At 50.8% G+C, this 14,480-nt stretch overlaps 1 protein-coding gene across 8 annotated transcripts in view; it reads right to left on the bottom strand.

Moving 5' to 3' along the window:
• Window positions 1-10,719, bottom strand: part of HNF1B (HNF1 homeobox B) — a 52,895-nt gene extending 42,176 nt beyond the window's left edge. For 2 of the 8 annotated variants that reach the window (XM_027568192.1, XM_027568193.1), the window contains exons 1-3: window positions 9,948-10,719; window positions 5,218-5,417; window positions 294-558 (exon numbers count right to left, since the gene is read on the bottom strand). In XM_027568192.1, coding sequence (XP_027423993.1) covers window positions 294-558; window positions 5,218-5,417; window positions 9,948-10,291 — 809 coding nt within the window. In that variant the 5' untranslated portion in view covers window positions 10,292-10,719. The remainder of the gene's footprint in view (window positions 1-293; window positions 559-5,217; window positions 5,418-9,947) is intronic. The other 6 variants (XM_027568196.1, XM_027568197.1, XM_027568194.1 and 3 more) reach the window with 3 other exon arrangements.
• Window positions 10,720-14,480: the final 3,761 nt, after the last annotated feature.

The raw sequence follows: 14,480 nt of genomic DNA, 5'->3' as shown, positions 1-14,480 counted from the left end.
CCCATGCCTCATAATCAACTCAACAAAGCAAAGTTGCTCACTCTAGGCCTTCTTGGAGTCTTTAATACATTAATATACATCATGACTCCCCGGGAGGAAGAATGCACCTGAGGTTTCTCAAACTTAATTGGTTCAGAATGTGAAATTGGGGTTCCATGGAACACGCTTTGGGAAACCCTGCTGTAGCCACACTTAGCTGGATAACCAGTACTTCAATATCCTGGGACTGAAGGGATGGATCTCGGGTCCACGTGCTTGCCCGCCTGCTCGGGCGACTTTCTGGGTGGTGTTACCTGTTGCACTCCTCCACTAAGGCCTCCCTCTCTTCCTTGCTGGGGTTCTTTTGCCGGTCGTAGGCCTGGTACAAGATTTGCTGGGACGCGGGCCCCCATTTGAACCGGTTGCGACGCATCTTCTTGTTGGCGGGCTCAGAGCAGGCGTCATCGGACTGCCCAGGCCCCTGGCTCTGTTGACTGAACTCTGGAAAGAGAAATAGCAGCTGATCCTGACTGCTTTTGTCTGTCATATTTCCAGAACTCTGGACTGTCTGGTTGAACTCTGAAAAGAGAAAGGAGTAGATTTGATGGGGTCTGTAGCCTTCACTTGGCAAACAGACAGACAGATAGACCAAAACACCTTTATTCCTCTCCCCTAAGCTTTGCCATCTGCCGTTATTGTGCGCGGGGCAGCGGGGGCCAGAGGGGAAGCCCCACAACAGACCCCTCACTGCCCACCTCGGTTCGCTCCACCAAAGCCACCTCTTTCCTTTCTTTGAAGGAGCTCACATGTGGCCCAGCCACTGTTTTCGTGGCAATGTTCTCTCACTGGCTCACGGGCCCTCAGACATGAAGCAACCCTCTGCATCCTGAACTCTTGTATTTTGGTGTCCAAGAGGATGAGCTCAACCAAGTCTCAGGTCTAGAGGTAAAGGGCTCAAAGGCACAGTATGCACTTAGACAAAATATTCAGAAACTAAAAATATCTCTCCCCATCTCTCCCCTCTTCTCATGTATCCTAGGCGTCTACATTATGATGTTATGCTCTTAGAAAAACCCAAGACCCAAAACCTGTTCACTATTACTTGGAAATAAATGTAACTGGAGTTTTAGAACAGAAAGAGAAAAAGCTCTCTGATTTCAGATAATTTCAAAGGCAATGGTGTGTGTGTGTGTGTGTGTGTGTGCGTCCAGGGGTCCACTTATGAGGGAAACAGCCCAAGAGGGAAAAGTCTTAGGGATCTGCCTACACTTTTGAAAGATGGCAAATGCAGAAGACTGCAAACACAGGACCTTTCTAGCAACGGCATTTAATGAGTTGGACAAAGATAAATGTAGATGAAGTGATGCTCCCTGTCCTTCCGATTCCTAGGATCCGGGTACATAGGGACCCTCAGTACATTTTTCTGTTGAATGCATGAATGAAAGGTGGCAGCTCACCCAGTGGGGACACCCTAGCCCATAGGCTTTAAATGAGATTTGCTATTTACTTGTGGGAAAAGAGAACCTTGCTGTTGTCCTCCTCACATCTACATGAAGCAGGGTTTGGAGTCATTAGTTCCATTTTACAGATGAATAAGCATAGAGGCCAACCACCCTGCTGAGCAAGGACACATGACAGATTCACTTCCTAACTCCTGCTCCCCAGGTTCTGGACCTTGATGTTTTTCTTTCTTGGTTCCTGGAGTCACTCCTGCAGGTCTCAGAGGCAATTCGATCCAAAAGTCTCCAAGGTTCAAAGTCGGGCCACTATTTAATGCTTGAATCCCCTCTATGACACCCTACCACATGGTCTTCTAGGCTATAACCCTCCAGCGGCGGGGAACTTACTACCCATCTAAGGATCCATTTCCATTTTGGTCCATCCTCGGGAACAGTGGGCCTCTAACCAGCCTGGACTTAGGACTCAGCTAGAGGTGGTGCTAGGCTTTGTTTGAACCAGCTGCCGAATGGCCAAATTATAAGCAGTGTCTGAACATGCTGCTGGGGCCTTTGATTTGGGCCCTAGCCGCTTTAGAGGATTCTCAGGCCACTTGCAGCTCTGTGTTCACGGATTCCAAACAATTGCTTCAGATGCCTCAAGAGAGTCTCTGCCAAATCTCCTGGCAGGAAGCCACTGCCTCAGTTTTGGATAATGGAGGGCCCCAGCCAAATGACCTAACTACCCCCCCCCAAACCTGCCCCGGCTTCCCCGCCTGTGGAATGGGACTGGGTAAAAAACCTAAGGGGGCACTCAACAGTCTTTCAGAACATCTACCTCTAGTCAGTATGATGATGGGGACCTAAATTCCTAGGGAGGCCATGTTTTTCAAAGTGCTTTCACGGCCACCGGCTAGTATAGCTACCCGAGGGACAGTAAGGGGGGGAGAAAGAAGGTCCCTGCTCAGAGAAGGTCTCCTCGCCTCCCTGCGGTGTCACCATGAGTCCGAGGCAAAGCCAGTATGGATAATCCCAAAGACCCAGGATCCACCCGAGGCTCTTCACATGCTATGAACAGATGTCATGACAATGACCGTGTATTGAGCTACCAGTGTGGTGGGGTATCCTACAAGGTCCATCTAATTCTCACAACCTCTCTATGCAAGAAACATCATCTTCTCCATTTTGTAGCTGAAGAAATTGAAGTTCTGACTGGTTACATGACTTGCCCAAAGTCACATGGATGTGGGGCGCGAGGCCAGGATGGGAGCCCAGCCTACAGACACTCAGGCTCCTTAGCAGCCTCTGCATCACCTCTTGCTAAAAACCAAACCCAAACAATACACCCACAAAACCTTCACGTCTGACTTGAGTGGAGGTAATAGAATGGACTCCAGTTTTGTCTGTGGTGGGTGTGAGGCTCACTCACAGCTGCCTGGAGCTCAGGGCTGCCCGTCTGCCCTCTGGGGAGGCAGCCCCACATCATGTCCAGAACCCAGCATGCGCCGGGATCGGCCAGGCTGCCTCAACTACAGGTGCCTGGAAACATCTGGGTTCTGCCCACCTCAGGGCCCTAGCCTCTCGAGTCTTGAAGAACTAGACTTCGGCCCATCCTCCAGCCACCACCACCTCTCCTCCACTTCCTTCTAGATCGATGGGGGGAAGTGGGGAGACAGAAAATGTTTGCTGCCCATAAAAATTAACTTGGAGAAGCTGGTTTCAGCAGCCTGCTTATAGGCTCAGGAGCCAGCTTGGACAAGCAGATTCCATACCTGTAGATGGGCCCGTGAATATTATCGCTGATATTAACATTTTTAGTTTTTCAAGAAAATTTATGTCCTTTTTAAATGCTCCCCCCTCTTTCTCCTTCCACACATTCCATCTCACTTGCTAATTTTTATCCCACGCTTGTGTGTCTTGTATTCATCCTTCAAGAATTGGTTCCAATGCCACCTCCTCTAGGAAGCCCTCTGTGATGTCTCCAGGCAATTTAGCAACTCCTCTACTGCCCCTTGTGTACACCCGTGTAACAGCTCTTAGAAAACGTTTACTTTTAACAAGTCATTATTTACTCAAACGTGTCATCTTCCCCCATTAGGTGGTAAGTCCCTGGAGAATAGGGCCCGTGCATCTCACAGGCCAGGATAGTGTTTGGCGCCTAACAGTTGTTCAAATAATATTTACAGAACGAAGGAATGTTTCTTAAGGTTTAGGTCTCATGCGGCTTTAAAATAATAACAATAATTTTAAAAATCCCCTGCAAGGGACGGTCATCCGTTTTTGTCTCTTCTTGAGCATCTTGAGAAACTTTCCGGGACGTGTGTCTTTTTCATAGCTTCTAACTGGCCTTTCCTGAATCTCTCTGATTTCTGAGAAAACATCCACTGAACACAGGGAGGCAGCTCAAACCAGAGATGCCACGTGAGGCTTGGATTGGAGTGAGGGCAGGCCCAAGGGTTCTCTGGCCTTCGGAGACTGTGGCTCCTGAGAATGTTCTCAGACTTTCCAGGAATGACAGAGAGTTGCTTCATGTCAGAAACACAAATTCTTAAAGCCCTGGCCACCGTGGGTGGTGCATCAACCCAGAGTTTAAAGGGGGCCTGTTCTCCTATGCAGCAAAGAACTCTGGCTTCGCTTCTTCTCATCTATCCATTTAATGCTTCCACCAAACAGCCACCATGTGAGATGGATGTCTAAAACCCTTCCTTCCACCATGAAGGCCTTTCCGGCCCACGGATACTGAGACAACAAATACTGAAACAATCCCTCCAGAGCAGTGCATGGCAGAAAACAAGAATGATTTTTTAAAAGTGGCCATCCAGTGAGAGAGGGGAAAAAAAAATCCAACCCAAAAAGTGGTGGAAACTGGAATCTTGACAAAGAGAGAGGAGCCCACAGCCCCGAGGACAGTGTGTGGGGAAGAGTGGAAAGCTCATACAAAATTTTCCTGGGAAAAGGGCCAGATGAAAATAATTAAAGGATAATGTAAAAGTATACTTTCCTAAAAATAAAAACAGCTATCATTCAAATGCAGTTCAAACTTCCCTATTCTTCAAAACAAAAAATTTCTTTGTATTACTGAGTGGAAGAACTCTTGGGACAGAAAGGAAATTTGGGGATGGAAGTGGGAATGACAATTACTGATTGGTCAGCATCCCAAATGCAGACACTGTTGCTGTGTCCTGACTTAGCCAGAGTGGCTTCCTCATCAAACAGGGTCATCAGCTGAAGTCTCAAAACTGTGCAGATTTTGATACATGTGAGGAATCACCTTAAATTCCTTCAGGATGCAAGTGCACTCCCCTCCCAGAAACAGGGTCAAGTTCTGAATATATCTATTTTTACAAATATCTTCTATTTTGTACAGTCTGTCCAGAGGGGGGGAAAAGAACAGTAACAGTGATCCATAGGTATTGATGGTTACAGAATGTCTTCCTTGGGAACTCCGATCTGCGGTCATATATCAAGGGGAGCTGCTTGGCTTACTTTGGGGACAACAGTCCACTGTTACCTACTTGGTTTCAAAGAGAAGGATGTTGGAAGCGGGGATCAGAAAATGTGTGGAGGTACATTGCACACACTAACGGACCCGTCAAGGCAGCTGGCTGGGTAGTAAGGGACCATGGGAAAAGAAAATGATGGAAGTAAATCCACTGTGCAGTAACTATGAAAACCAAATCCACCTGCCAGCTTCCTTGTATTTGCCAAGTACTATGCAGGCAAAACTGAGGCATCCCACAGGGGTCAGAGTTAGGGCAAAGGTCATTCCAGGCTGAGGTCCAGGGGGGATTAGAGCACTTACGTCGGAGGATCTCTCGTTGCTTTCGGACGTACCAGGTGTAGAGGGCTGCGCGCTTCTGGGTCTTCATGGGGGTGCCTTTGTTGAGATGCTGAGAGAGGTGGGACTGGTTGAGACCTGTGACATCGACCACTTCCCTCTGGGGGATGTTGTGTTGCTGCATGTAGCCCTTGATCATTTTCGCAGCCCTCCAGGGGTCCTCGCTAGACAGATAAGCAGATGGTTAGTATTTGGGCGGAGGATGTCTAGGGGAGAAATATTCTCTTTTTAGGGCTTCTACCTACACTCTGTGCAAAACTCTGATCTTCCCCTACTTCTCCATCTGCCCAAGCTACATCCTTGGGAGAGAGGTGAGGCCAAAACAGAACTTAAATGAAAGGGAGACGAAAGCTCCTATACAGTACACTCGGTCCCTGTCATCTGAGATCAGGAGGGTAAAGGCGACAATGACTTCCCATCTTCAGGGATGGGAAGGCACTACCAGCACTCACTTTCTTAAGCAGAAAGAAAAGTTCCTGTTTTATATTTGCTTTCCTTCATTTTCCTGGAAAGTGAGGGACATGAAGGCAAGAGGCCTTCTGGAAAGTGGAGATGTCATTAACTTGGGGCTGGGCTGGCTGATCCTACAATGACAGGGGGCAGCATCAGTTTTGAATCCTAGACCTTTTCCACATTATTTCCCTTCTGAGTGGATGTCTCAGTTTCTTGTCTTATAAAATCAGAGCGAAACATTTGTGTCCATCTCCTGAGAAGCAGAGAGGACTTCTCAACCAAATGTTAAAGTTTTCAGAGTTTCAGGAAAGTTTTAAGAAATACAATGACGTTCCTCCCAGAGTGAAGAATCGCTCCAGTGAGGTGAGGCAAGTTTGAAAACAAACAAACAAACAAACAGCAACCCTCCACAGCCCCACCTCCCAGATGAAACCTAATGGGGATAAATAATTTCAAATCAATTTCTGAATAAGATATTAACCATCCCAAATGCCAGGGTTTCCTGTCAGGGAAGAAATGTATCTGGAAGGCAATGTTTCTCATAAATTTCAAGCGTGGGATTAAGAACTTGCTTATACTTTTCATTTCTCAGAAATACAGATATGCAAAAAGTTTCTTTACAGCAATGTACTATGGCCTTGAATTTTATTTAAAATGTTTTCAACTTTGCGAGTATCTTTTCTTGCTTATTGAATAGGTGACTTAAAAGTAAGAGATAAAACTTAAAACAAGAAATTTTAAAAATGAGGCACAGTATAGAACAAAAGTATTCATACAATACATCCACATATACTATTTGTTTAATACAGCTATATATTTAACTTAAAAAAAAAGACCCAGCACCTCTTTACTATATGCTGTGTATAATAGCCTGATAGAACATGAAAAAAATGAAGGGAAAAAATAGTTTCATATGAAACAATAAAGAAAGTGTAAAGCAGAGGACAAAACCGATATACTGTTGCAAATGAAATTATTATTTCTAAATGGTACCTATCATATGGCAAATAAAATTAATTTTTGTTTAACGAATTTAAAAATTCAGTAAGTAAACATTTTGTAAGCATTTGAATAATTGGCTTTTTAACAAGTCTTTGATATTAAATTCGTGAGATCACAGGCTTTGGTAGAGATGTTTTGAAAGCCAAAATTTAAGATTAATTATATATATTAATTATATATATATACATTTCTCAGGTATTTATAAAGGTACATCCAAGTAATGAAACATAATGACATAACAAGGACAAAAAAATGAGAAAACGTAATCCAGTTTCACAGGTGGAAAATATCCACGTAATGCACATTCCCGTAGAAACATCAGCGATCATTTTAAAGCTTACTTCTGGCGAATATTTCCACAGATATTTTGAGGGTGGAAAAACACTTTCAACAGATAGAAACAATCGCTTCGGAAGTTAAAGAAAGTGTTTGGGTTTTCAAAGTTAATATCGCTTTAACAGATTCTTCGACTCTTTTTGTTTTGTTTAAATTTCTTTACCTGTGTTCATTTTGTGCGTCTAAGAAACCTAGCAAAATAATTTACTGTTCTAAGACGGAAAGGTTCTGTGGAAAGAATAATTAGCTTAACAATTGGGAAGGTTAAAGAAAAAACAACAACAAAAGGGAAACCCTGCAAACTCCAGCAAACCTTTCAGCCCGCATTTAATGACAAGAGTCGGGGTAAGATGGCGTAGTTGTACCTTTACAGCCCTCTGACCACAGAATTCACCTGTATTCACCGGGAGGCCCCCGGAGAGCTGGTCACGTTTGTTCATTTGAAAATACTGCTTAGACTGAGAGGTTCCAAACCCCGACAAATACACGGAGCCGGAGAAACACGAGCGGCCACTGTGCTCAGAGCGCAGGTGTCAAAGGCGCGACCCCGGCGCCCGGAGCGGGCCCAGCCCGCTCTTTTTCAGTGACTTTGCTGCCCGGGAGCAGGAGAACCCTGGACCCCAGCACAGTGTGCCGCGCGTTCCTTCAGAAGCCTTCAAGTCTGGCTTCCTTCGTTTCTTTCCAAAGGCTCTGGGCGCACCAGCCCAGAGGCCGGCGAGCGAGGCGGCCCCAACCCGGAGCCCCGGGCCAGGCAGCGCGCAGTCCCCGACCTTCCCTTCCCGACCTTCCCTTCTCGCCTTTCCCTTCTAGGAGGTAGAAAGAGCGTCCAGGCAGTCCAAAAAGAGACTTCTATTCTTTTCTTTCCACTTTACGGGAACAGGGTGTGCAAAAAAAGGGAGTGCTCAGGAGTCCCGGCGCTCGGGAGCCGACCGTGCAGTGACCTGGGAACCGCTAGCAATTTCTTGAAAAATTACTTTAATAAAGTCTGAGCACTCCCGGAGGTGGGGGAGGGAAGGCGGCACCCGCCTGGGAAGGGGCAAAAGCGTGGGTCTGTCCTGCGTCTCTACGTCTCCACCCGGGTGAGGGGCTCGGCCCCTCGCCTCCCTCCCCGCCCGGCTGGAGCCAGGCGCTGCGCGGAGGGCCCCGGGCCGAGGCCGGGGCAGGGCCTGCAGGTGCGCACCGCCGCGGGGCGGCTCGGGCTGCCCAGGTTAGGCGCCGGGGGGTGGGGTGGGGGACTTGGCGGGGAGCGCCCCGCAGCGCCAAGCGTGCGCGCGGGCAGCGGCCGGCAACCCCGCGTCGGCTTTGCGACTTCCTTCCCCCTCTAAGCCGCGTTTACAACTTCACCAATGAATAACCCGCCTCTCGTTTCAACCTAATCACGACGCTTTGTGTATCTTTCTGTTGATGATTTATAGAAATAAATTAATAACACCCTAACTCCACGTGCTGCCGTTTATGTTGCATCTCTGCTGCGTCCAGCCCAGCGCGGAGCTGGGTGCGGAGGGGGACCTGGGTCGCCTCGGGCTTTGCAGAACCTCCCAGAACCCCGCTAGAAGACGGGCGCTTGCGGCCAGGTGGATGGGCCTGGGCCCCGCGGGCTTCCCGTGGCAGGCGGCCGGGAGCTCGGTTAGACTGCCCGGCCCTGCTCAGCCTCCAGGCCGCTCTGGAGCCCCAGCCGCTCCTCTTCCGACCCCTCACTTCCCTGCGCCCGAACCTCCGCGGGGAAGAAATCGCCGCCGCTCGGGGGAACGGCGAGGGAAGAACCTCAAACCTACGAATAGCAAAAATACTTGGGGCGAAAAAAAAAAAACCCATCTAGAAACCCCCGATTGTCTTTGCTAGAGAGTAAGCCGCTGGGTCCCCAGATGGCAAATTCAAATGCAAGGTCACAACCCACCCCAAACTGCTGCTGCGGCCGTGCGGCCGAGGCTGTCTGAGTCGGGGCGCGACTGTGGTCCCGGCCCCTGCCCTGAAATCTCGGCGCTGAAGTGTCCGAGGCCACGCAAGGGACTCGGTCCTAAAGCCGAGCGGCCGGGAGCGACGTGCGGTCTAAGGGAACCGCTCGACCCTTTGGATAATTAGTAACTAGCTGTCAAAGCCCAAGCCCTAGGCCGGTCGGGGAGGCCCAGCAAAGGCTCCCAGACCCGCCAGCCGGCCCGAATTTCCCGAGAACGCCGGCATGTCGGCGGCCAGATCTGGAAACGCCCTTCGTTCTCAGAATGCGACCAAATCCGCTGCGAAAGGCGGTCTTTAACCGCTCTTGCCCCTGGCTCGCGTAGATCCTTTTGCCCCGTGCGGGTCCACCGCGGCCCTACAACACGCACACATTTCCTTTTGCAAATCTAACCCGGCCCTGGGGATTCCGGATAATCCTAAGGCCTTGCAGGGGCGCTGCAGATGGGAGTGCCCGCCAGAGAGCTCGCCCCCCGGGATCCCGGCCCCGGGTGCCGCCAGTCCGTCTGCAAAGAGCAGCAGGAGGCTGTGCCCGAGGTCGGCCCGCGTTTCCCGGGACCCGAGAGGCGGCGCGCAGGAGAAACGCTTGGCCTGGTACCGGTGCGGGCCGGAGCCTCTGCTCCCGGGACGTTGCCCCTGATTCACTGCACCCACTCGCACCCTCAGTCGCGCACGCACACCTCCCGCCAAGGGCTCCGCCGCTCGGGTTCTCCCAGGCCCGGAGGGGCCCTCGGGTCCCGGGCGCTGGCCTGGGCAGGGGGAGATGGAGCCTCGGGATTGAGGGCCCTCCGACTGCGGCATTGGGAGGGGTCCAGGTGTTGGGAGAGAAGCGGAGCGCCCCCCGGGGGACTTCTCTGGTGGGAAACAGGGTCGCGCGCAGCGTCGCTCAGGCACAAGGCCCGGGCGCAAGGGGACTGAGGCGCGTACTCCCGACCTCGGTCCGCGCCTACCTGAGCATCCGGTCCACCTCCGCCCGCTGCTCCGCCGCCTCCTCGGTGTTGAGCGCCTGCAGCTCCTTGAGGATGGGAGGGGTGTCATAGTCGTCCCCGTCCTCGGAGCCCTCGTCCCCAGACAAGCGGCCCTTGGCGTGGCCGTTGGTGAGCGTATGGAAGACTGGCTTGGTGTCGGGGTCGGCCCCGTTCCCGGGGGACAGGGGCAGCGTCTCCAGCTTCACCCCGAAACTCGGGGATGGCAGCAACTCCTCTAAGGCCTGGACCAGCACCTCCTTGGTGACCCCGGAGCTCAGCAGGGCGCTCAGGAGTTCTTGCTGGAGCGACGTGAGCTTGGACACCATTTTCCAAGGACAGAAAAAGAAGGGGGTGAGGGGGTAGGTGGGTGCGAGAGAGGAGGGTGGAGGGGAGTTTCACAAGCGAACCCCAAGTCCAGGAACCCCCCCACCCTTCAGCCTCCAGACACCTGTTACTCCCCGGGGTCCCGGAGTCTCCTCCGAGAGGAGTCAGAAAACTTCTAACTTGCCATGATCGCCACCATTAGGCCATATAAGATATGCAAATTAGCGGGGAGGGCCCGGCTTTCGGCAAGATGCAAATGGTCGTGGGGAGGGGGGGAAAAGCGAGAGAGGGTGAGCATGAGGGGCAGACGTGGAGAGCTGGAGACCCTGGCCGGGAGCAGGGCTTGCCAGGGTCCATTGTACTCACGCTGGGGGGCTGAAGACCATCTTGTACTGGTTCTGTTTATCAGCCAAACTTTAGCTGACCTTTGGACTTGGTAAGCAAGTAGCTTGCAGCCTAGTGTGGGAGGCTCTGGGGCTTTTCCAGCCGCCGTGGGTCCAGTTTTAGTGTGGAGAGAAGAAACTGCACTTCGGGGGGGCGGTGCAGGTGAGAGCTGGAGAAAGTTGGGGTGCCCATGGAAGGAGATGGAGGAGGATGCAAAGAGCAGAGAGGCCTTCCGACGCATCCCAAACGACGCAGGTGGTGGGCAGGGAGGGCCAGCCGTGCGAGGAGAAACTGACCCCTGGGGAACGGACGCGGAGACTCGGGGGAAATGGGGGTTCAGGCGGGGTGAGTGCGGATCGCAGCGACCCATTTTAGTTCTACCCGGGCTACTTGTTCTGCAGACCCCAGGCCCTCACCAGATGAGTCTGGAGGTTTGGATTCGCAGAACTGCTGGCCCCGAGAGCGAGCGTAGGCGAGCGGGAAGGAGGCCCGGAGAACCCTTGGGAGGAGGCGCCGGCTAATTTATGGTCAGGGGAGTAGCCAAAGTTGAGCTCCCCCAGCAGCCGGGCTGCACCAGCACCTAGGCTGGCCAAGCCGCGGGGGAGCTGGCCGCCTGGGCCACGCTCTCCTGTTTAAACCAAGAATATCAAAGCACCTCCGCTTTCCCTAGTTTTGCCCGGCCTCCTTTCGAACAGCGAAAGCAAAACTTGGCCTGCAGCAAGCTGGATGGACAGTGGGAGCCGCGTGTTCCCCGGCCCACTGCCTTCTGGTTTATTCGCAGCTCCAGGACACAGCGGTTCCCCGGGCCAAGAACGGCGCTCCTCCGACGGACGCGAGGCCGCCGCCGCAGTGGCGGGAGGGAGCCGGCGCCCACGAAGCCGCTGAGGGAGTGGAGATTTTTACCACCTTGGCCTGGGTCTGGAAGGAAGCCCGAACCTTTCAGTTCTACGGGAGTTTCACCTGCATCTCCCGGGGTCTCGGAGGAGGAAGGAAGGAGGCCTGAGGCGCCCCTGGACCTACAGGCTGGCCCAGACCTGCAGAAGAACAGGGCAAGGAGCTTTTTAGGATCCACCGTTCGTAGACCCATAGCTCCTGGGGCAGAGGACCCCCTACTCTCTCTAAGCCTCAGTTTCCTCGTCCGTGAAATACTGATGCCAACAGTGCAGAGGGAGGGGCGTTGTCTGCATTGAATGAGACCACCTGTGAAACCTTGGCTTAATAATTGGTGTTCACACTTTTCAGTCTGGGAAGGGGAGGAAGCCAGTTCCCAGTAGAAAAATCTAATCCCTCCGGGCCATAGCTTCTCAGAATCAGGCAGACCCAGAGCTGGGCTTGGAGGGACTGGGAGATTAGGGACAAAAATTCAGAATCAGCAGGGAATTTGCAAAGGAGCTTCTAACCAAATTCTCCTACCATTCCCACCTTTAAAAGACAATTAGGAGGAAGTTGGGGCTAGTTCTGGGAAAAGTGGAATGTCAGCAAGGGGGAGGAAGGGTCAGCAGCTCTCATCTGCTTGGTTCTGGATGAAATCTAGGTGTGTGACAGCTGAAGCGCCAGGTGGGACTGATCCAAGTTTGGCTGCTACGGAGTGCCCCTTTTAAAGGCCGGGTCTGCTGTGCTCCTGCCTGGGACATGTGCTGGGAGCCAGAAGGAAGGGGGCGATTATGCTCATGGAACCTGAAGGGAGGTTTACACTATCTCAGGCTCTTTCCTCAAGAAAGGGGAAAGAAGTTCATGGAAAGGAGGGCCCTTCATTTCACCCTATTGTCTTTTAGTTTGTTGTGACATATGGCAGGTCCTTGCCCCTCACAGTTCAGTCCCATGGGAGAACATTCTCTGCCTACCAAGCTCCCCTCAACCAGGATAATGAAGTGTTCAGAGTAAATGTCCCTGGAGAACAAGCTCTTTTTCTCTGTCTCTCACTTGCTATCATGATAGAAGCAGTCAAGTGTAATGAAGATCAGTTTCTGTGTTTAGCTGGGAAAACCCATTAAAAAACCAGCAATCATTTCCCTTTCAACAGCAAACCTTTGATTTGTAGTTCCAACTACTGAGTGCCAGGTCTGTCTCAAGCTTCCTTATCTCTCAAAATTCAGGTGTTAGCAAACCCATTCTTTCCCCCTCTACCCCAAGCCAATGATGTGAACATACAGGAAGTTTCACTTTGATAGGGAAATTTCCTATGAGTGTCCAGGTACATCTTTCAGTTAATCTGGCTCTCTGTATCCAGCAACTTTCTGTAATCCTCCAGCTCAGACCTACCTTGAATATGCGATCTGGTGTAATATGGGTGATTACTAAGTAACGGCAATTATAGATCTCTGAGCAGATGCAATACCTACCTCTTCATATGGACATTTAAAAAGAAAAGTGTAAGTATCTCAGCAGACAGTCCCTCAGGATGTGGGTCATAAATGCTAATTGAGTTATCTCCTAAAACCCTTCGGTTAAACATCCCCCAAATAGAGGAAACAAGGGTACAGTTGAAATCCTCTATGTTAATGCTTCACCCAGGATAAAATGGTGATGAACTGATACCGTAGCCCCCTGGTATATCCCAGAGGCTGGCAAACATTTTCTATAAAGGGCCAGACAGTAAGCATGTTAGGCTTTGCGGCCATATGGTCCAGTGGGAAAATATAAGACACTTTGAGGCGGTGGCTCGCAGCTCCTGGAGTTAAGTGAAGGGCCAGGATTGGGGCTCAGGACTTGTGAGCAGGGCATTAGGATGAAAGAGGAAAGTCTCTAGCTTTTACTGCTTTGGGAGATGGGAAATTGAAATTGGGGATTCTACGAGGCAGAAGTGAACGATCCACAGCAGAGAAATAGAGGGTAGATGCTGAAATCAAACAGACCTAAATGTGGGTCTCAGACCTGCTTAACCAGCGCTGGGACTTGGACACATTACATAATCACTCTGACCCTCCCTTTCCTTCTGGGGAAAGTGATAATAATACACCCTGCCAGGTTTTGTGTGAGGATTAACTCAGTAACTGTGGGTTCCCCCGAGGATGACCTGACCTGCTCTCCCATGTTTAGAAAGAAGTAGTACATCATCAAAATAGGCAAAGAAGTCAGGCAGCTAATCTCTTTGAGCTCTTCCATACTCAGCTTTTTTTTTTTTTTTAAGAGTTACCGAATTTGAAGAGATTATATTAGGTTCTTCCACTCAAATGATGCATCTGCAGCAAATCCTAAGATTTGCTGTGGCAAGTGTGGGCTCTGTTGTAAGATCAGTTAAAATCCAGTTGGCTCATCACTCTATGAAGGCCTTCTGAGCACCATCTTGGAAATTCTGCAGAATGGCAAATGTGTTTCCAGGGGATTCAACTCTCCTGTAACTTCATAAGCATAAGTGGTATTCCTTTCCCGCTCTTGGGTGCACCATGTTCCCCCGCCCTTCCTGCCCACCCCCCCCCCCCCACTTCCTACACTCTGCTTTGCTTACAGCAGGGAGAGCCTGGTCCTCTCCACCCTCTGCCACTCCACTCTCCAAGGCTCTCCCATTGATCTGGCAGTCTCTAGACGGCCTCAAAATGAAATCATCTCGGAGTTCTTAATCTCAGGAAACAAACTGAGGGTTGCTGGAGTGGTGGGGGGGTGGGAGGGATGGGGCGGCTGGGTTATAGACAATGGGGAGGGTATGTGCTATGGTGAGCGCTGTGAATTATGCAAGACTGATGAATCACAGATCTGTACCTCTGAAACAAATATACATTATATGTTAAAAAAAAGAAGAAGAAGATAGCAGGAGGGGAAGAATGAAGGGGGGTAAATTGGAGGGGGAGACGAACCATGAGAGACGAT

Source organism: Zalophus californianus, chromosome 16 (genome assembly GCF_009762305.2).
Source record: "Zalophus californianus isolate mZalCal1 chromosome 16, mZalCal1.pri.v2, whole genome shotgun sequence".
NCBI lineage: Eukaryota > Metazoa > Chordata > Mammalia > Carnivora > Otariidae > Zalophus > Zalophus californianus.
Note: the sequence above shows the minus strand (reverse complement) of the source record. Positions and strands in the feature narration are given on the sequence as shown.